The sequence below is a fragment of the Sparus aurata genome, chromosome 11 (assembly GCF_900880675.1).
Source record: "Sparus aurata chromosome 11, fSpaAur1.1, whole genome shotgun sequence".
Lineage (NCBI taxonomy): Eukaryota > Metazoa > Chordata > Actinopteri > Spariformes > Sparidae > Sparus > Sparus aurata.
This window is the reverse complement of record NC_044197.1, coordinates 17,896,574-17,920,440: the sequence shown is the minus strand read 5'-3', so window position 1 is coordinate 17,920,440 and position 23,867 is coordinate 17,896,574. Positions and strand designations below refer to the sequence as shown.

Genomic DNA, 23,867 nt, shown 5'->3' with positions numbered 1-23,867 from the left:
CATTCTTTGGATTAATGCAGAGTGTTGCGTTAAGGCGTAGTTGACAAGAATGTATTTTCGTACTCATCTATTTCCAATGCGACCGACAATTAACGAGAGTGACAGACTCATAGCGTAGTAAGAATAAACTGTGGCGTTGCTGGGCCTTTTTATGCTGTACTCGGTGATAATACTCTATCTCTGTGCTGACATCAAAGAGAGGCGCGTCGACCTGGAGATTTAACCCTCCATTTCGCTACTTGCTGAGAAACACTCTCCCCAGACTGACTCACTCGGCGGGCGTGGGCAATGAGTTTTTCACTTGTAGATCCGCTCTGATCCATATTAATGTCCAAAGCATTTTCATCACAGACAGGATTATGCTTCCCATATTTGAAATTTCTAACCCCATGAAGTATTAGATCTCACTGAGTCTTATATAAAATCCTTCATATATATATATATATACACACTGCATCCCATCTACTGTATTGAGTTTGGTTTCTTCCCCACATGATCCTGTGATAGTTTGGTGTTAGATGCATGTAGGAACAGGCACTTTGTATTTATCAAATCCAGTTCACATAACAGTATGTCAGCAAGATTCATCTCAAATGATTTTTTTAAGATCAACACCTCTGCCTGCAGTTTTCTGTTTTCTCTGATGAAAGCCAGAATTACCAGAGCCCATGTAGGCAGTTACTGGAGAAGGGAAGTGTGCCTTTTCTCCCCCTCCTCACTGTGACAAGATATTCTTAGATGAGAGGTGCTGTGCATATTTAATACATTATCACATCTACAATCTTAATTAACAGAGAGGGAGGAAAAAGAATGGCGGCTGATGAGGAGTCACGTGAAGTGTAGAGGGGCGGGTTGGGCCTGATACGGATCTCTCATTCCTCTGTATCCTACATCAGATAATGGTCAGGATAGACTGTATATAGGTCAGCGCACGCATGGTGGAGATGAGGATAAGCAGATGAAGACCAGGGCTACAGTAGGGTAGTATAAGAGCCTGGCTAATGTGGTCCAGGAGTCCATAATGGTTCATTGGGTTGTCAGTGATGTCACTGATATCACAGTTTAACTCAATAATCAGTGCACAGCCACAAGGCAGAACCCATTCACTTTAATCTTGTTAAGTCAAGTCTTTAAAGGATGGGTTTAACTGATCCACAGTTACCTGTGCCAAATGTACCTGGCAGAAAACATGGACTCTTTATGTAATTCAGGAGACCCTGATGGCCCTGATGATTAAGAGCTTTTAGCTGAGATTATGTTACAGACCCATTTAGGCACTGGTAGATCTGGAGTTGTGCATCGTGATAGAATATTAGTCAAATTCCATTTCTGGATGACTACACAGCACATTAGAGGGAAACTTTGCCAATTCTAACCAGCTCTGTATCATCACAATGTGGGTGATATGGCAAATGAACAATGTTAAAGGTGAGATTTTATGCTAAATTCTAGGTTCATCATTTTATTTTAGGCTACTACCAGAAAAGGTTTATATGCTTTCGTGCAAAAAAACACACCAGTTTACTCATCCTGTTCATTGCTGCAGCACTGTATTCCCCCTGTGTCTGAAACGCTCTGTTTTAGCACCCATCTCTTTAAGTATTACCCTTCTGTAATACCCAGTCTGCTCTGATTGGTCAGCTTACACATGCCTGACCTAGCACAACTAACAACAACAGAGCATATAATAGGTCTCCTTTAAACCTTATTTTGCCTGCACCCAGAGCTCCCTGCTCATTTGAAAAATGTGTTGTCCAGCAAACTTAAGCCAGCACTAGGCCTAAACCACAGATGGTACTATGTCTTTGTATGCCTGCATCAACACCAAAAAAGAGTGTAAAGTTTGGTCTGAGAATGGGAGCCGCCCCTATCTTTCTCTCTCTCGGGTCTCACCAAACGAGATCTGTCAAATCTAGGCAGTACTCTTTAAATATTAATCCAGATATTGTTCCTGCATTTTCTAAAACATTTTCAGTAAAACATTTTAAATTGTACTCTTTAGCCGTAACACTATATAATAATAAGAGAGATTTGTGACCAGCCAGCCGCTGTAATGTTTCCTGTTTTACCCACTAGCCAAAGTCTTTATTGCTCCAGTGCTGTGCATTCTGGGTGTTGTATGTTTTCTACATTTTATACTTTCAGAGCAACCACAGTCTTCTCTGTCCATGTAGCACAAATTCCATGAAATAGTTGGGTGTTTCTACTGCATAGACAACCTAGTTTTATGAAAAAAAAGAACATGTTTCTGGCAGCTCTCACCTACTTGACTTATTTTTCACCATCAGAATTTGCAAAAAGGCAAGGCTTCAGACAGCGGCCTTTACTTCACATGACTCTGAACTCAGAGCTGTAATGCCTGTGCAATAGTGTGTTTTCAATTCCTAATTTTTCTCATTTCTCACATGTGCTGTTTAAATGGCAATGGAGCTATGAGGGGAGAGGCACAGATGCAGACGACTAATTTGTTGAGGTGACACAAGATCTCAGAGGGGGATAAATGTCACGCAGAGATTAAATGAATCTGCGAAGATGACTGAGGAGCCAGCCATAACTAACCTCCTGCCCCTAATGCAGTGACATGTGATATATGTGCTAAGAAGGGTGTCCTTCACTAAGATTTCTGTTGCTGGAAAATGGTAGTAACGTTCAAATAAGGTGAAACTCCCATGGACAGTGATTAAAAAGAAGAATTTTTTGCTCAAATGGCAAAATTAATGGCTATTTCTCATTAATAGTTTACAGGGACAAAGTACAGGACATGACACATGTAAAGACACTTTAGAAATGATGTAGTTAATAGAAAAAAGCTAGACAAGTTCCAAAGTGTTAAGCACTTTCAGTGGGTTCCTGGATCATCAAGTCATTACTGATAAGGAATTTATGATTTTAGGGAAAGTGCTGAATATATTTCCATCTTCATCATTGGTAGAAGTAATGATGGCTTTCCATTAAAAAATCCTAACATTTCCGGCAAAAGTTCCAACGTGGTATTCTACTATTCATCTATTCTGTCCTTTTCTGCCCTAAAATATCGAAATATATGTGTTGACGAAACTGGAATAACATGACAAAATACTAGAAAGCAACCCTTCTCTGCTGACATAGATATGCATTTCAGATAAGCATAATTGCTTGGAGGATCAGCTGGTCAAGGACCCTACCATGCACCTGAAATGACTTGAGACCACTGAATATTTCCATACATATACAGTAATCCCTTCTTGCTCCCATTTTCTGTGCCACTCCTCATGGAACACAGTCGAGCAAAGCAAAAGTGCCAAAAAATCCAACGCCATGAAATCCTTTTACTTCAACTGTAACATTCGTGTTGCAGCATTAATAAATGTTGTATGCTTGGACTGAAAAGCCCAGATTAAAGTGTCTATGCTTTTTTTTTTTTTCCTTAGCAAGTCTTCTCCTCCCTTTCAGAAGATGAAAAAACAGCATGCTCCAAGAAGCCTCAGCATCATGACAGAGCTGCTCCCCTGCTGCATCTCATCTGTAACGAAATCCCTCTGTTCTCCATGAGTGGGCCTACACTATGTGTACACAAGTATCGCACGGTGACAGGTAATGATTCACAACACACAGAGTTTTGACAAAGCAAATAAACAAAGGTACAATATGGTGTGAAGTAACAGAGGAGATATAACACCACACATGTGTTACAGCTGTACATAAAGAAACGGCAGAGTGGCTGCTGATTTAATGAAGCAAATTTTTAACTACCTTGAGCACCCCATCAGAGACATGACTGCAGGCATTTATCAGCTGGAGTGAGTCATCTGTACTTCGACATACTTCCTGCCTGCAGCTCACGCTCAGATACACAGCTCTGTCTCAACGGCTGGCGACCCATTTGCCTGATGACTTAACAGTATCAGATTTACATAACGCGATCATAACACCATCAAGCTTTACTAATAGCTGATAAAAGTTCAAATAACAAACATATATTCACCTTTCTTTTCATGCTCTTCACTGTCCATCATCATCTCAAATAACTATATACTGACCACGTCACCTTCTGTCGATGTCACTTTATAATATTTTTGTTTTATTGCGTTGTCTTATTCCTCTGGTTTCTTGACTCTAGATTCTAAATGTCCCGAGATGTTAAGTCAGGTGTTACTTCTGAGCTTTTTCAATCATATTCAGCTGTTTATGTTGAACTAAAACAGCTGTCTCAGAGTATAAGTGATAGACCTCTCTGGCTGAAATCGCCAACATGTTACATTTGTGAACTGTAGAACAACAATTAGTATTTGTGTGTCAAAAGCTGCCAAATCTGAGCCGCTAGGTCACATCCATCAGGAATTCCGGTCATTGCAAAACACATTATACAGCTGACAGCTGGCACATTAGCTTCGGTTTGATTGTGGCCATATGGCCAGTGGTGAGGAACTGCCATGACCCGAAACACCCCTGGTAAGATTCCCATTACAGAATGTTCTTCAGAAAGCCAACATCTACAAAAACATGATGGTCCTGTAGTGACCATTACTGCCTGCCAAGCTGCTGACTTCGGTTTATCACATGTATATTTATAGGCACGGTGTACCTGTAAAATGCCGCTGAAGCACAGGCAAAGTGACTGTTTGAGCCAAAGCAGCTCTGCTGTCAGCGTTAATGTCATTAATTGCAAGTCACTACTAGAGATGGGTATCGTTAAGACCTTAATGGCACTACTACTCTTATCGATACTGTTTATCGATTTGGTGTTTTAACGATACTCTTATCAGTTCTTTTTGTAAACTTTTTAAGAGAGAAAATCTAAAAATGTAAGAATAGAATGAACAATTGCTTACATTTTTTTTACTCTATGTAAACAATCTTGAATTCTGAGCCAGCACTACTTTGAACAAATAACATTTATAGAGTATAATGTAATAATGAATTAAATAAACAGTTTTTACAATAGTTATTTTCTAACACTTTTTTCACATGTCTTAACCACCATATGCAGCAATTCACTATTACTGACTCTATAATATTGTAATGAAAGAAATGTAAAACAAATTAAATCATCACACACAACAACATAAAAAACACAGTGGTAACATGCAGATTGCAGCATGACTACAGTTTATACATATATACATGGGTTAATATCCATTACTATTAATCAGCTAAATATTTAGCTATCCTTCATGAACCCTGTCTGAAATGGTAAAAGAATCACCCAAGCTGTCGTTCAGGACATAGTTAAATTAGTAGCCTAATTGCTGGATGTAATTATACTCAAGTCTGAAGGACAGTTGAAATGAAACTTTCACCATGTCAGACAGAATTCATGACCGCATAGCTAACCCTCAGCTGACGAATAGTTACTTACAGCTATCGACCCATGTTTGATTAATTCAATTAACTGTGTGGGCTCCTGATAACATAACATACCCGAGGTAGATGGGAACGGACTTGTCTACATTTATTCTTGTGAAGTATAACCACACAATTTTGTCTCTCTCCGTCGTAGCCACTCGGATCAGGGTGTCTCTGTGTCTCTGTCTGTATCAGAGACCCCTGCACAGGATAGGCTCCAAAACAGAGTTCTCAGTTCAGGATTGGGAATAGTGAATTTCCATAGACGATTGCTTTAATTCTTCCAATGCCGTTAGCAGAACTAATAACGTCGGAGCTTATTGGTACTACAGTCTTTCTAAGTTTAGCCCCGGGGCCCGTTTAATACTCACCACACTCTACAGTTCACTCACTCTCAGGACGGTACATCAGGAACAATGAGGTGAGTCTGACAACTAGAGCACAATAAGTTAGAGGAAACAAACAAGTAGACATTGACAGGGCTTTATATAGCCTAAACTGTTGAACAATCCATCCCAGGAGTTTGTTTTCATAATCACTGGACTTGCAGTAAGACCTTATTTTAACCACCTTAGGGAAATTCATGATTGCTGGCCCTAACTTCAGGGACTACACTGATATAACTTTTTTCTCTTCCGATCTCAAAACTCAGGTTATCTTTTGCTTCCAAGTTTGGATATGATGCCATTGCTCTGTTTTTCCCACACATTCTCCTTTATTGATCTTTCTTAAAGGTCCCATATTATGCTATTTCTAAGGGCCCTTCTGTTTTTTTTTGCTTTGATGTTCAAAAAACACATTTTTTCTCATAGTTTTCATCGGTGCAGCGCCTTTATTCATCCTCTGTCTGAATGCTCTGTTTTGGTGTCCGTTTCTTTAAGGACCCCCTCCTGAAAAACGCAGTCTGCACTGATTGATCAGCTCTCACAGGCCTGAGGAGACTGCCCACCTTGTTTCCCCTTCAGCTCTGCTTGTGTTTTTACAACTACAGCCGTGCTTGGGGCATTGCTCATTTACACATGGCATTGTGTTTCCCAAACACAGACTTCAAATGGACAGACCGCCCTGGTACATTAACGGCCGCTGAAGAATATTAAATGACCCATTTTAGCATTACTTCTTCCATGATTGATTTACTAGTGGACAATCTCCCATCGCTCTATTCCTAGAATACCTGCACCTACTCTGCAGACCAACACAGACAAAGAGAGAGACATTCCCCGGTCTCAGCCCTGGTATTAAATCCCTCTTAGAAATGTATTGTGATGCATCCTCTCTTGTTTACCATATTAATGCCACTGTTTTGTAAAAGCTTGTCAGTGCAGTTGGTTCGGTACCACATAGGTTTGGATCATTCTGATGGTGTGCATCATGAACAGCAAGCTTCCTCTACATGCTGCTCAACTGCTGTTGTGAAAATTAATTCAGTGGAGGAAGAATTCAAAAATGTGTGGGTTTTTTTGGACAACTATAAAACGTAAAACATTGCTGTCGACACATGGCCTACAGGGACACGTACAGGGAGAGAGAGCTCTGAGGCGGTGAAGGCCACTGGTGTGTCTGCAATAAAGAGACCAGTGGTGGGAAAAAAGCTGAGGGGAAAGGCAAGGTGAGCAGATCACAGTAGTTGGTGAGCAAAAACTGAAATTAGGTGGGAAATTAAGAGAGAGAAGACTAATGAAAATGCTGAATCGAGAAATAGCACAATGTAGTCTATTCTATGAAAAGGTTTAAACAGATAAATTCCCTCCACCCCTGGAAAGAAACTGTGAATATTCAATCTTAGTTCTACCAAAGCTAAGGAGCCAGAAAAACTGGTTTTCAAGACAGCTCTAGATTCAGATTGAATGGATCCATTTTAGTGGGGACAGTGGGTTCTGAGAGAGTGACAATTCACAAGGAGGAAACAAGGACAAAAGAATAAGAAAGTTACAAAAGAATGATTGCTTACTTGAAGGATCTTTAACAAGACATAAGGCTGCTGATGGACACGTTGGCAGTGGCACAGTTAGCCCCTGTGACCTTACAGTTCTGAACAGTCACTGTAATCGCAAATCACTGTGGGGCTCTGACAAGTTGACAAGTGCTGATAGAGCACTGCATTTACCTTTAAGGTACTGAGCTAAAGTCTATAAACAAACAATTAGTGAGCCAGGAGTTGTTCAGTGTCTCGGTCGAGGCTACTTACAAATTAGAGAGGGGTTGGATCCCGCGACCCTCTGATAATGGGACAGGTTTGTAACCAATTTTGTGAGGCAAGTGAGGTGAGCTGCACTCTTATCTTCTGCGTCAGCTTAAAAGACAACTTCATAAACAACCGCAATCATTCAAAAGGCACTCAGGGCATGTTTAAACCAACCCTGGCACCTCCCTGCACCTAGCACTCAGTTTTATAAGTAGAGTGAAAGGAGATGGATACTGACATGTGATAGCCAGCAGGCAGGAACATCTAGAAAAACAAAATGAGAAGAGGGCAAATTGCTTTCTGGGATATTGCTCATGGCGTGCTATTTATTGGTGTTTTCATAACAGGTATGAACACCTGTAAAGACAAATGCTGATTTGTTTTGACTATTCCATTCATTCCCTTGACAAGCTCCAGTGTTTCGGATCGAGGGCAGTGTGGATAAAGATAAAACAGATACTTTTTTTATTTACCGTTCAAAGCAAATTAAACACACGGCAGGAATGATCACACCTTTAAAATAATTTCACGAACCTCACTGCATATGTCATAAAGGCATTGCCAGCTGGAGAGCTGTTTCCACTTTCACCTTTCACATATCACAGCTCACACTTCAACAAAAAGTATGTCTGACCCTTAACTCTTCTATTACTACTACGCTGCCTGTGTGGAAGTATGGACATTTCAGCAGTATGTTCCTTTGAAATGAATCCTAACCACAAAACAGAGAAATTTTGAATGCACATCTAGACACATCTAATCCCTGCTCAGGCATACAATGAGAATGTTAACAGTGGGCAATGATATGTGGGGCATCACAGTATGTTGTGGACAGAAGGTAAAGAAGTGTGTTTTCATTTGGCAGGTTGTCTAATAACATCATATCCTCATTAATATTCCAACTTTAACATATGCAGAGCCCAGTGAATCATGCAGGAATCTTTGCATCAGCCTACTGAAGAGATGGCATGGCATGTGGAAGATAGATTTTCAGTAGAGGCTGTTTTCTTGCTGCTAATCCTCACAGTCTGAGGTATTAGCATACACCAGGGGTACTCAAATACAAATCTTAAAGGGCCACAAAGATTTTTTTGAATGACTCAGAGGTCCATGTATTGAGGTCGGTCAGGCCACATGCAATAATACTGTAATATTCAAAACAAAATGTCCTTTTCATTCTAAACAACAAAATACGAACTAAAATAAAATGTAATTTCCATTTTAACATAAATTAAAATACATAGTTGATTATTTCCTCTTTTTGTTTGCCTTCAAACATTGTGTCCATCACTTCAGTCATGCATTATTTTATTTCATTGTGACATAGATGTGACAAGAATCCTGCTTGCAGCTTGATATGACGACTTCAGTGCATTTATTTGTGTTTTGCTTATCACTGAATTTTGAGGAAATGTCTCTTCAAAATTCCTATGCTTCGTCTCATAATGCCGTTTCAAATTGGAAATCTTCATCACAGCTTCTCCTGGCATATTGTAACGCCACTTGTGGACTGTGGCGCAATGGATCTTGGGTATTCTGTTGTTGTTGGTGTAATTATGGTTCGTGAATGTGTTTGTGAATAAGATGATATGTAAGATGGTTGTGGGTTATTTCACGTCATTTGTTCTGTGATTAAATGGTGTTTTAACAAGGATGATACAAATTTTGGTACCGTGAGTGAAAGGGTGTTTGCCGGGAGAAACTCCCCGTCCGTTACACTCTTTGCAACATTAAATATACATGAGGTCGCTAACGTTAGCTAAAACTTGTCAAACTGCGCAAGATAGTAAAGTAAGACGAAGGATTTAAAACCGCTGCACTGTCAGATACGTGGAGATTGTCCCGGTTGGAGGCAGAATAAATGCAACTTTGAAGATCCTATTTCTGCGAATTGCCGATTATCACAGTCCACTTTGTCATAACAGTTTACTTGGAAACACGCCATATTCAATCTCTTACCACCAGCAAAATATGAATACGCGAAGTGCTCCGAAAACGAAAGTGAAAGTTAAAAGTTGCGCTCTGTCTGTGTATCGTTGGCATGGAGACAAGTCCCGGTATACACGTGCTGACCCAACCAAAACACATAGTGAAGGAATAATAGTTCGGGGGCCACAAACAGGAGGCCGGCGGGCCGGATGCGGCCCGGGGGCCGCCTATTGAGGACCGCTGGCATACACACTCAGCCACCAACTATAGAGCTCAACAGTGACCGCCCACTTTTTTAACGGCTCCGGTTCCGGAAGTGAATTTGCCATTCATTTACTCCATTGACGTTTCATAAAATCCTTATATAAAGAGTTTTAGGCCTGGAACCAAGCCAATCAGCTAGGAGATGAATCGTGACCATAAAACATTTAATTTGGCGCAAAAAAAATGTTGGAAAACAGAGGAAAAAGCAAAGGTACAAGACTGTGTACATAATTATCTTAAGAATAAAGGAACTACTCATCCCATAAACCATTGCAGTGTAACAGTGACGTCTCTGATTGGTGGAGCTCGCTGTTACCATGTAAATGTTTACCGAACCCGCAAATTTCATGTTCGGGTGAACCCTTAATAAACTCTTCTCCTCATCACTAAATAAACGCAGTAGGTCAGAAAGTGAAATCATGGTCGCTCTGTGGTAAACGATCGTAGAGTTCAGTGTTAGCAGTAACTAGCTAACATGAAATTCGCGGGTTTGGTAAACATTTCCATGGTAACAGCGAGCTCCACCAATCAGAGACGTCGCTGTTACACCATAGGATTGTGGGTAGTGTAGTACTTCTCCATGACATTGCGAATAAAACATGTTTTTCTCAAAACAAGATTGATATCATACGGACTTGTGACTTCTACAGGATCATATATCATCGTTTGACAATCTGATAACTCGTGATAAGTCTGCTTTGGACGGTTACAACATTATGGCCAATAATCAAAATCTATATGTAGAATATGAATGGCATTTTCACCTTTCACTTCCGGAACCTTGAGCTCTATTACCTCAACAAGTAACAATTAGGACACTGTCGTTAATAAGCTCTCTGTACCCAAAACAGCATACTTAATGCCCCATAAAACAAACTACACCTATTGAACCTGTTAGACATAGAGATAGAGCCCCGTTTCCGGCAGTTTTATTGTGTTAAACGCAAATTCACAGCATCAACACCTCTTAACCAATCCCATGACACACAGAGAATCAACTAACGAGACAAATTTCTTTAAGAGTCTTAAGAATCTTGTCTTATTTTGTTACCTGCTGCGACAAAACCCACAGAGGCTTGATTAAAGGCAACCTACATAGTGAGCCTCCAGTCATTTAAACCAACAAGCTTCTACTTTGTGTGGCATAGCCTGCAGACACAAAATGTACCCCTACACTGTCAGTTTGCCTCCAAAGAAGACATTTCTCTGCTGAAGATTCTTGTTTTATTGCTTCAAACAAAGCTGGAGAGCTCAAAAACTACTCTAAAATAAGAGACTGACGGACATTTTTTGAAACAAAGATGGTGCCAGATACACTGGAGACCATTTCACATCATTTTAGACCATTAGTGTTACCATATATATGTGTACATACATTTGGAAAAGCTAGAGCAGATAATAGATGACTAACATCCCAATAACTTAAAGGGGGACTTCACCAATTTGTACACATTAAAGTGTGTTTACAGGTCTTGGGGAGAACTACTGCATGTGAAAAAGTAGTATAAAGCCTTTTAAGGCTTTGTCTGCTCCAGGTTTGAAAAAACAGTCTACTGGTCTAGCATCGCACTCCTGTAACACTGTTGGACTTCTGTTTGAAAACAAATACTAAAAATCAATACAGCAGAACCAGAGATTGTCCACATTGTTGCTCTTCTTACTATACCTGAAGCCTCCATTACCCACAATGCAACTTAGCCATTGAGTGACATCACTTGAGGCAGTTATTCAGATTACATGCAGCTTCTTCTAGAGCCACTGGGGACCAACTACAACCATAACGTCTCTGAACAGTCATTCATGTACTGTTTTGTAGTTGAAAACAGCTTGGGAAAGCCCTGCCATCATTTACATGGTTAACACAAGTTTATTGGCGGAGATGCTATTGAAATCATGTTGGCTAAATGATCCATCTAATAAGTAACAAACAGGACGTTAGATAACGCCAAAAATCCAAAATAAAAGTGTGAAAGGGTGTCCTTCAACTTACAACTCTAACCAATCAAATATCAGACATATTTCTAATGGAAAAGGGGTAAATCACACATGGACAAGTGTCTGCACAGAACAACAAGGACGATGCATACGCACCTTTAACAATGAGGTTGAGGAGCTTTGGCCGGGGGTTGCGCTCACTCTGAATGGAGCATGTGTACTGGCCGTCATCAGTTACATCCACTTTCTGTATCTGAAGGCTGTACTCATGTTTGTCTCCAACACTGGACACAATGGACACACGTGGGTCAACAGACCACTTGTCGTTCCCTGCGAAAATGATGCTTGAGCGGTTCAGCCAGGCTCCTTTCGAGATCCCATCCAACAGGTAGCACCTACAGCGACAAGAGACACTTTGGTTAGAGCTTCAAAAATACGGGTTGGCTGAAGTTTTTCAAGCCATCTTGTTTGATGACTGAATACTATTTGATTCACTACATACATTGCCTTTATCTCTCTTGCTAATGAATGATCTCCCCCCTGCAGCAGGCAATTTTAATCTTGGTGCAGGATTGTGTGTGTTTTTAAATTCTTTCAAAAACACAAGTAATGAGATGTTATGTATATGAACAGACATTCTGAAAATGTTCGCCTGATATTGATATTTTTAAGAGACCAGAGAGCATATGGTCCTTTTAGTTACAGGCAGTGAGTCACAAAAGATGGAAATCTCAACATCTGTGTGACTCAACATGTTATAGCTGCTATAAGACTCAAACTGAATAAAGACAGAAATAGCCAGAGCCATGAGTAATAGTTGCATGAGGATGGCTGCTCTGTTGTTGTTGGACCTCTGAAATGGGCAAAACCACGCTGAAGAAATGTCTTTGTTATTCCTTCATAGACAAGTCAGAGTTCTGCTGTAGCAGACAGAAAGTCATATTCAAGCTGTTGATTCAACATGTCTACTAACATTTCTGACTTCTCTTCAGATTTTACAGACTGACATTAAAAAATGAGTTTCTTCCATCCCATCAATGCACATGTGAGAAATAACTTACTTAAATACATTATTGACTACACTTTGTCTAGTCACTTAATAGAGGCGTTCACCTTTCATTGCCTCTAGAAGCACAAGTTTTAAGTATAAACAAGTATGAAGAAGTCTGTTCAGAGGCATGTATGCACTGTGAGTGTAGTAGCCACTCAGAAATACTTGTGCAGTGTTTAGGATGAGCAGAAAAATGGCACTAATGTCAGAAAACATCAGACAGAGCTGATTAATTGAAGAGTTTCTTTTTTCTTGTTTAAGGTTACAACTGCTAGCTGTTTCTGCTAGGGATGCACATTTAAAGTCAGTTTGTTATCCACCAATAAACATAGTAAAGAAGAAGAAGAAGAAGAAGAAGAAGAAGAAGAAATCAAATTTTCATAGTTGGTGTAGGCGTTTCTCACAGTGCGAGATGAAGACAACACAATTGGAATTTACAATACATTTTTCACAAGGGTTCACACATTCGATTAGTCTTACGAGATTTATGGAATATTATTGCTATCTATATTTTAGCCTTGGTGAGCATAAACTTTAAGGAACTTCTTTTTAAATATAAAAATGTGAAGTTGAAGGTTGTCTTCTCCAGCAAGCGGATAATTATCGGTTATCAGTATTGGCTGAGATAATTCCATGACTTGTATCTGCATGCAGCTTTTCAATGTGATCATAAATAGAACACCAAATATCTTCAGTCCTGCCACAAATAAATCAATCATCCTCTGAATAAACTGTATTCTAGGACCATACTCTGATAATCACGGCCAACACAATTGTCAACGCAATACTTGTGAAAGCTAATTGTTCTGGCACAAAAGGGACAATAAATTGTACGGCATGATGAGTCTGAGGTCATCACTGTCAGAGAGAAGTTTATTTACTCATCATTCCAGCGCTCAACGGAGTTATGAAATCGAATCATATTCTGTGACAAACACTGTAATAATGAGGAGCAAAAAAGGCATTCAAGTTTGGCTCTTTAGCTGTTGTCAACACACTATGCAGACTGCCAGTACCAGTAGTAAAGCCACCGAGGAAATCAGTTTGGCACTAACCACAAAGCTCTTTAACCTCCATGCCAAGAAAGTGTCTGTCAGGAAAGCCGGTAGAGGACAATGGTCTAGTCGAGGCTGGCCTCCCCTTAGAGGAGGCACTGCCCTGGAGGTAAAGTGACAAATAAGTGGCAAACAATGGAGAATGGATAGTAATAAAAACAACACACAAGAGAACTCTAGGTCCTTTTGAAAGTCCTCATGGACCTGTCAGTTAGTTAGCCCATTGACCACCTGAGCCGTAGTGTTCCTGGCCCTAAGGCAAGATTTACTGAAGGAGCCTCAAGGCGAGTTTCACTCATTTTCTGCTTTTTTTGTCAACAAACCAAGAATAAATTTAACATTGGTTCTGGAGTTTATTAAGGGTTATTTATATATCATTTTCAGATAATGGTAGATCTATGGGGCTTCAAGTGCAAATTTAGCTCCCAGGATTATAAAAATTCATGCCATGACCTTTGCAAAAATGTATAAAAATGATATAAATGAAGCTAATTTTAAATGCATTTTGTGCCTTTGAGAGAATCTCCTTTTAAGTGTAGCATGGCTCGCTGCCTACCTCAATGATCACAGGCCTTCAGTGACTAATAATTTCACACGCTTTTGTTGGACTGCTGAGTGTGCAGGTTTAAGGCTTGAACATTAAAGCACAATGCACCTGTTTCCAGCCCACAACCACTGATGTGAACAACTTGTCAACAACTTGCTGTGCTTTCATCATTATATCCTTGTAAAACAGGGTAACTATGAACACTGTTTTTCTCCAGTGCAGTTGCTATTGATTTTTCTCTCTTCTCGCCCCAAATTGTCCTTTCAGAATCAAATATTCATCCAAGCGGGCCTGAAAGGTGGCTGAAAAGTGTACTCCATCAAAAGAGATCAGAAGCTGCGGTCAGCTTGAATGCATGTCAGTCACGACATACTTCAATAATGACTGGGTTTTTATAGCTAAACACATTTATCAAAAGGTCTCAAACTCACTCCTGTTGCACAACCTCCCTCTCTGCTGTCCATTCATATGATTGGTTTGTTTTAAACACGCACAGTTTGGCTTTAATTTACTGTAGTTACATAAACTGCTGACCACAGCCACTACTCTCCGTAAAGAAAGAAACAAACTTTTAACAGCCTCCTTCCAAGGATAGATTTGGGACTAAGGGGCACTCATACAAAGCGTAGCGCCAGGAGCCTGGCTGGAGGACACTTCTATCAGCTAGGATCTCTACCAGGAGTCTTGACATTTTTTTCCATCTTGATGAAACAGTCCTTGATGTTCTTGCAGTGTTTTTGCAGTTTGCTTATCACTGTTACCCCAGAAATTATTATTGTTATCTCACCGCCTTTGTAATCTCACACCAAGGAGTCATACAGATGCCTGCATTTCTACACCTCCTCCCAAAGCTGTGTCTCAAAATGAGCCATTTTTACATGAGCGCTTTGGCTCAGGTGTCATTGCTTACTTTGGCTGCTTCCGTCCTTAGCTGCTGCCGGTTTGAATTGGAACTACTTGGGAACACATCACAAGACTGGCATGAGTTTGTCTGTGTATCTAGGATGCTGTTAGGCCAAGCATTTTGGCAGTCTGTGATATCAACCAATTTGATGGATTGTAGACTCAAGGCAAAACATTGATAGAAAATACCAATGGATACATACAGTGCTATGATAAAAAAAATGTTGTGGTTATCGTCAGTGGCCTAAATCTGCCTGGTACATCAACAAACCCACTAAAATCAGTTGTCTGCACAGAAGAGAGAATCAATCAGTACTGGTTTACTTGAGTGTGTTCGCAGACAATCATTACAATGTAACTTTAATCTCACTTTAAATAATATCTTGTCCAGCTTGTTTTTACTCAATGCAGAGATGGTGAATCACCAGCACAATAAAGATGGAGTATTTAACTGACTGTCATCTTTACAGATAAACATAAGCCAGAGCAGATCCTTCTTAATACCAGTAAAAGCAAGGATTTGGAGATAACAATCATTTGTTAAGGTATTTTAAGAAGTTGGCTTTTGTAAGTTTGCCTTGTTTGGTTTGTTACCTGCACCAAAGAGGTGATGTTTTTACCTGAGTCCATTTGTTGGGGCTTTGATGGTTAGTAAGTAAGAATTTACAAAACTACCGCACAGATTTCCATGAAACTTGCATGGAGGATGGGTCTCTTCAAATCAAATCAATATAATAATAATAACAACATTACCCTAATGAGCTTTATAATCTGTACAGTGAACAACCCCTGACCCAGAGTAGACCCGGATAATGGGATGGGTCCAAAAATGTTATTAAGCTAGGCATTTTTACAAATATTTTTGTAAATATAGTCGAGTAGAGTACAATCGAATGCAGATCCTAGATCTGGCAAGCTTAAATTATGGTTAAGCAGTTATGGTTTAAATACTGGATTAGGCTTGATCGAATTAAAGGGGACTGCTGGGCCTGAGTGCCATTTTTGTTTTCATTTTTCTGAGAATTTTGGAATATACCATGAAAAACACTTAATAAATACACATACGCTACATTATGTACAGAAATCTATCGCCTTGAAACTGCAGCAAAGTCATGATAATAGCTTAGACTTTCCAATGCTAGGGCTTGGTATCACCAGGTACCTCGCGATACAATACTATCCCAATATTTTGCCCACAATAACGATAATATCACGATACAGCGATTCTGCGATAATCGATATATTGCAAGGAATTTCATCCACGATACATCACGATATCTGTGTCACTGAAGAAATTCAGAATTTATTGACTGCACTGAATCCATTTCACAGGAATTACAAAACATTGTCAATCAATTTCACATGAATGACAGCCAAGTAAACAAAGAGTATATTGCACAGTGTCTCTTCTTAACACACACACTGACTACAACTATCATTAAATATCTGTATGTGTGGGTTTCAGAGCTACTTAAACCATTTCTTTTAATTTTATTTGGTTGTATAACTATGTTTGAATAAAGATAAAGCTGTCCTCCGAAGAGGGGTGGTGGTGGTGGGCCAAAAAAAAATAAAATAAATAATTATTATTTTTTTATTATTATTATTTTTTTTGTTACATTTTTAAATATCGATATTTGGCACCAGTGTATCGATAACATACCTCAAGACAAAATATCGCTATATATCGTAGTATCGATATTTTGGCATGTTCATCCCCTCAATCAGGCATAGCTGCACAAAACTAATAACATCTAAGGTGGGCTTTGCTTTCATCAAGCCCCATTTCTGTAGGAGCCCACTGGGATGCAGACTTCCTATGGTTTATACAAAGCTCAGGTAATTATTCCACAGACCTCAGAGCATCCACTCTGAAGCAGCTTTGACACCTGAAACATGCACTAATTGATACTTTTATTTATCCCTGCTTCTGATAAGCGGCTGCAGAGGAACCAGGCTCATTGCAAGCCTCTTTTTTCTGTATTTTGGCTCACAAATAACAGAGTTTCAATTCAGACCCCAGTGATTATGCACAATTCAGAAAAAGGAAACTGATAAGCTGGTGTTTTTTGAGCACCTCAGATGGATGGAGAATGATGACAAACCATTAATTACAGTATGGCAGCTGGTAAGAGAAGCAGATTGTAATCCGTTTAGCCAAACTCATTCAAGCACTTTGATCGGATGCCATAATTATCGCTGGGGCATCATTCTGACCCAGATTCTTATTTGCTTTATTTAATTGTTTTCTAGGTTCCTCAGCTGCAAATATTCTCCCTGGCACCGATTCCACAGATCTCGTCTTGCAAACATATTTCAATGTTTCACAGTCTACTAGTTCACCTTCAGCAGCTTTTTCCTCTACATTTGGCAGAAGAAATGGATATACTCATGGGTGGCTCCCCCTGTAGTCTGAGATTTGTTGTTATGTTACCATTATATAATAAACACATAGGACGTTTTTAACTTTAAGCCATGCAGACCCCATGTGAGCTCACTATTCTGAATGTTTTTCCTGGCTCAATTTAAAGGGAAACAGCACAACATTGACCTGGCACCTTTACCTGTTTTCTCCAACAATGGAAGAGGAAATGTAGTCTGAGTTTTTATTTCTATTCCTTTTTTTGTGAACTGTGAAGGCTAGCAAGCAGTTGTCTACTTTCACATCCAGCAGACATGGAGCAGCAATGAGCTGAAATGTGCAAAACTGATTCACAGACCTGACAGGAACTAGTAATATTCTGAGTTTCTCACTACAAGGGACCATTTTAATACCAAGGACAGTCATTTGATCCAGTGTTTATACAAAAATATTGATGAAAGCAGCTTTAGCTTCAGTACAATGTACAGAACAAGGTGCAAAGTGTCACTTATCATATAATATAATATGATGGGTTTTAGTCATGGTACAGAAAGAAATTGAGGAGTGAATCATTTTAATTTCAATAAAGGAAAGAAACAAGACGCCTGATAGGAGATTTATAATATAAAAAGACCCAACAATACAACAGCAAATTACTTTCTTAGTAGGCAGCGGTAGGCATCTTAATTAACACGGAAAAGAAAAACACTCGTCAACGTCAGACCGGGGTGGGGGGGCACAGACAGACGGTCATCAACTCTGTCAGCTGGGGGACGGACGGACGCTCATCGCCTTCAGCCGGGAGCTCCTAGCCGTCAGCTGGGGGACGGACGCTCCTCATCGTCACGCGCAGAGTATAGCGCCGCTGACCTAGCGGTATAGCGGCGTAGCGCCGCTGTTCCACCGTCTGGGGAGAACCCTGCTTAGGCGGGAGGCAAAAACGCTTGGGCGCCGCGCCTAAGCCGTATAATGGCAGGGAAAACCCTGTAGTGGTAACAGAGTTACCTCCGGCTGACCTCTTTACGTCACCAGCTGCCTCGGCATTCAAGAAAGATGGCGTACGAAGAGCGAGAAGAAGCTACATCTTTGTACATTTCGTATATGGTGTACATGATAATTACACAAACTAGGTGCACAATGACGCTCTTCTTGCGGTGATTTCGGAGGACAGCTGCCGCCGTCCGTCTACTTCCGGCTCGCAGCCCCGGGGAAAAAATCTTGCGCCTGCGCAGAACGTAAAATCCGATCCGATCTGATAAAATGTATACATGCAGGAGTAATGCGACAATGAGAAATCCGATCCGGTCCGATTTTAGTCAGACTAAGGTGTATACATGCATCTTAAAGATCCGATCATAGTCGGACTAACCCAGTACTTCGGTTTTCTTGAGTGTCATGTAAACGCACTGACTGAGGGTGAAACTAAATATTGATACGGCAACATATCATTGTCCTTCCTCGTGTGATACGAATATCGATACGCTGACGCCAAATATCGATATTTCAATTACAAAAAATATGCTGACCTAAACAGATTTCTCTGCCAATTTGACTCCCAAGCATCTTTACTTCATGACTCCTCGCAGTGGCACTTATCACACGAATGAAGGAAACTTGCACAGAAGTTAATTGCCTGAAGAAGAGAAAGTAACATTATAAGTCAACTTTCAGCGGTGAATGCAATGTTTACAGCAAAGATCCCTTTCTTGTCCCAGAGGGCTGCCAGTATTACGAAGTCCACCACTGGGTTTATTTTCAAGGACCCCCTGCCCGTACAGCCTGGCCGAAAATAAAGGCGTTGCAGAATGTTACAATGAAATACCAAGCAGAAAATATTTCACCGAAAAAAGTTATGATGAGACGAGAGGAAAGGTGAAGGATGTACTCTAGTCTGCAGGGAGAATTGTGCTCACCTGCAATGGATGGACTTCAGGGGCCACAGAGTCCTTACGTGACAATCACTGAGTGGGAAACGCATTTCTGCTTGCTGCAAACAGGAGACTCATACCAGTGCTAATCACTGCCAAGAGAAGTGCACTCACCTCTGAGCATGCTGATCAGTTCCTGTTCCTGAAGAAGAACATGCATATTTGAGGATGAATTGAAATGTGCTCAGGTTTACATAATACAAGTTACTTCAAAGCACTGAAATGTTCTCAGGTTTATGTAAAGCAAGCTGGTAAAATGTAAAATGTTCCAGGTTTTATATAAAGTCAAGTTTCTTAAGCTTCTAAAAGTAAAATGTGTAAAGGTTATAATCACTTAATGATGGTTTAATATACTGACTGAAAAACTTGTTCCACTGCGTAACTGTGCTGTTTTCTAACAGCTTTGCCAGTTTATGTGATGGCACATGTGGACAATGACAAGTAACAGTAGGTGTATTTGTGAACGATGCACTAAGCTAAGACGTTGTTCAATTTTTGTAAGTGTTTCATCTCAGTTTGTGTCAAATTCTGTGAAACCGACACCAAATTGCAATGAATAAATAGAGAAATTCTGCCCTTTTTACAGGCATGTTGTATTCTTCAGTTAGACTAGACTCTATCACAACAGTCAGTCCCTTTTCATTTCTGTCTGCGGCATGCTGAATGACACTTGATCACAAGTGTAGATCAGGCTTCAGCCACTGAAAAGACCACCTAGAACAATTCACTTTCCAATCTGTGTTAAACTGGAGTAAAAATGAATACTGCACAATATCATTTGAGTTGAACATCTGCTTTAAGACAATGCGTTTGTGTTTCCATTAATAGCGGCACCCACTTAACTGGCTTGGATGAAATAAGTGTTTTTCAAGAGTATAATGAGGGAGAGTGATATAGCCATATAAATGCATGAGGAAAACCCTTTTAATTGTGAAGTCAGGGGCAGAAGTTTCATTCCATTTCAGCCGTTTCACACATAAAGAGAGAGATGTTGCGATGACTGTACCTCCACTGTACGCTCTACAACCTGTACAATGACTCATTGCCCTCAGCAGAGCCCAACTGTCCAATGAATCCTCTAATGAGAAAATGTATTTCACACTGACTGAGTGGATGTTGAAGCACTAGTGAAAAGAGGCTAGGTGTGACTGGTGTGTGAAAATCTGAGGTCTTTCCTGCTGGGAAGGTTTTTTTTTTTTCTTTTTTTCCACTGAGGGTCTTTATTGCTGCTTTTTAAGAATTGAGGATGTTACATTTTTCCTCTAAAGCTTACATATGCTGTTAATTGGTCTAAAAATTGTTGCAGATTAATTTCTGTCAATTTATTATTCAACAATAACAAGAACATAAAACAAACTACTAATGGACATTAAGAAAATGAAAATGTCGCTGTTAAGCAAAAAGGACATTTTTCAACTACTGCGTTACACCTTATTGTCATATTTTCATGGCGGTGTAATAACCAGCATAAGCAGCATTCCGACTTTGTTGGTAATTTCCTGGCCTTGAAATTTGTTGCTCATCAGTGTGGAATTCTGATGCCGAGTGCTGGGCATAGAGTAGGTGCTCCACAGGTGCAAAGAGCACAAAGCAAGTTGTTGGCATTTTGTGGAAAGTGTTAGATGTATGAATGAGAATAGATGTCTCAGAACAACATCTGTTTCAAGCATAACTTCATTCTACTGACACCTCTTTTGATGATTTTATCTTTAAATCAAATTACATTTTAAGATATGGTGTAACCCTCTGCAATGTTTAATATAGTGGAATTATGACTTGAATTACATTAGATCAATGGAATCATATAAATTGCAACACCCAACTGTTATTTATTTCTTTCATCATTGAACTAAATAAGTGTTAATAAAACACACACCATCTGCGTCCGGCTGCAGATTTGTGGTGCCCTGTGTACATCCTGTGGCGCAACAACATCCAGACAACAGTATGATTTCCTGGGAAGCCTATTCCTAATTTGTGGTGGTGCTGTCATCCTGCTTTACTGTCATTGACTCAGCTGTTTCAGAGCAATGACACTGAGGTGAATAGCTGAAAGCATATAGATTAATCACTACTCCCTCGACACCTTAACAATATTCACCTTAACTCAGGCCTTTTGCACTTTGCAAGCTGAACCCACAGTACATGAACCAAAATAGCAACTGTGCTCGGATGTGCCCACACTATTGGTGCGCCCACTGCTTTGGACCCACTGCTTTCATTTTTGCTGTTTGTTTGTCATTGTACTTTTGAACAAAGGGAAAGTAAAAAATCTTTCTTACTGTTCCTTTGTTTCATCACCAGATGGATAGACCACAAAGATGAACACTAAATTAACGGAGTGACAAATTATTTTTGAAAGAATGACAAATTGACAGACCTGATTACCTTTGAAACACCTTTTAAGCTTATTAGTTGATTGTCAGAAAATTAATCAGTGAACAAACGCCAAACATTGTTCAAGTTCAGCTTCTTACCTGTGAGGAACTGCAGCTTTTGTTTTTGGCAGTAAATTGAGTATTTTAGTGCTTTGAACTGTTGATATTCAGATGAAGTAAGTAAAAAGTCCACTATTTTTTGACAAATGACTATACAAGCTAATTGGAAGATGAGCCGACAAATAACACAAACTTTAGTTGCGGCACTATGGACAATGTAAAAATTACCACCAATGTTGATAAATTAATCAATATTTTTTTTTTTTACATGAATCCCCAATTCATCCATAATATTTTCACTCTCAATTGTGGTGGTACCCAGTCAGCATTGGTGTAGGTCTGTGTGTTGTTGCTGGAGGTTTTGATATTTTAGGAGTGGCATGTTGAGTTGATGCAGTGAGTAAGGGAGAATGAGGACAGACTGTAGTGCTGTGCAACCAAGGTACAGAGCACCAGGCTCTTAATCCCTAAAATAATCCTGTCGACTGTGGCCAGTGGGACACATCTGAAGCCTTCTAGCTATAATCCACACAGACGCAATGCTGAAACCAACACCTAACATCACAGAAAGAGAACAGGGTGAAAACTGTCCCATAGCTATTAGAAACTCCAAAATCTCACTTCAACAGCGGAGACTTTGAAGTTGATCTGTTCTGAGTTCTTGTTTTTTTCAATTCAGTAACATTTTCCACAGATGCTGAGATGCAGCTTCTAACTGAGGGAACAGCAAGAAATTGTCAGACCCCTGACTACTATAAAATCAATGGCTCCACTCTGTTGTTACCACAGCAGTTATTACAACAAACCTTATATAGCATCACCTTGTCCCTTCCAGCTTTGGGTCCCCTTAAGGTGAACATGCCCTCCTTTCTGCAAGTGCATACACATAAAGCCTGAAGACTGTGGGTGAATGTTTTTTTTCTTGTGTGGAAGCAGCTGAAACAAAGCTGTCCACTGAACACAAGTATGCATCTCTCATGTGTGAACAGTAATGGAAGGCTATGTTTGTACTGTACTCCTCTTTTCCCTCATTTACACCCCTCAAACGTGTGAGATTTCACAAGCTGTTTATTTCAAATTGAGCACAAGTCAACACCTGTCCTTCCACTAGAACTAATTCATGTACAGAAAATCATTCAAAGCTCTACATGAGTAATCTCTGGATTAATCCACATTATTGATTCTTTTTTTTTTTCCAAGAACTGACACTGACTGAATAAATTCGACTTTGAGTGAATCAAAATGAATGGGCCTTAGAAAACGAGTGCTTGAATAAAAGTTGAGAGCTGGAATTCTGAGAGGATAAAGAGGAGCCTTTGCAAGAGGCATAATGGGTGAGTTTTTTTCCACCAAAGACAATCCCGCCTTATAAATGTGTGAATGCTCTGCGTAATACATTTTCATCAGAAAGGAGTCCGCTATACACGCACACACAGTGAAATGTCACATTCAAAACCCAGCTAGACAAAAGATGATCAAACAGTTAGGCAGTCAACTGCGTCATTATCTGTTAAACAAATAGCATATTGTCTGGGAATCTATTACCCAAGGCAAACTCTGGAGTTCTTCAATCCCTGTCAGATAGCACTTCTGTTAACAGTCAGTACTACTCAATCACAACCACTACTGCTAAAGATGACCATATAGCAACTAGGATTACCACTCAGTATATTCTAGCACCTTTGCTCAAACGGCATATATTTTTCTAACATGCAGCCATTTTAAAAAGGATCCACGCAAAAGGCCAGGAGCACAACGCCTGAACAGATTTACTGGTAAACAGTTCTCATTTGAAAATCAGTAGCAATGACTCACAGTGATAAGCACTTAAAAGATGAATGAGTCTGTATTTCTTTCATGAAACTAAAGGAAGCTGCAGGCTTAAGACGCATTTCAAATCACTTCAGTTATTTCAGTTTCCCTTCAGGCTTCCTGCACTGCAAAG

At 39.9% G+C, this 23,867-nt stretch overlaps 1 protein-coding gene across 3 annotated transcripts in view; it reads right to left on the bottom strand.

Moving 5' to 3' along the window:
• negr1 (neuronal growth regulator 1) overlaps positions 1-23,867 on the bottom strand; it is a 174,683-nt gene that overhangs the window by 113,764 nt on the left and 37,052 nt on the right. For all 3 annotated transcript variants that reach the window (XM_030434227.1, XM_030434230.1, XM_030434229.1), the window contains exon 2: positions 11,795-12,033. In XM_030434227.1, coding sequence (XP_030290087.1) covers positions 11,795-12,033 — 239 coding nt within the window. The remainder of the gene's footprint in view (positions 1-11,794; positions 12,034-23,867) is intronic.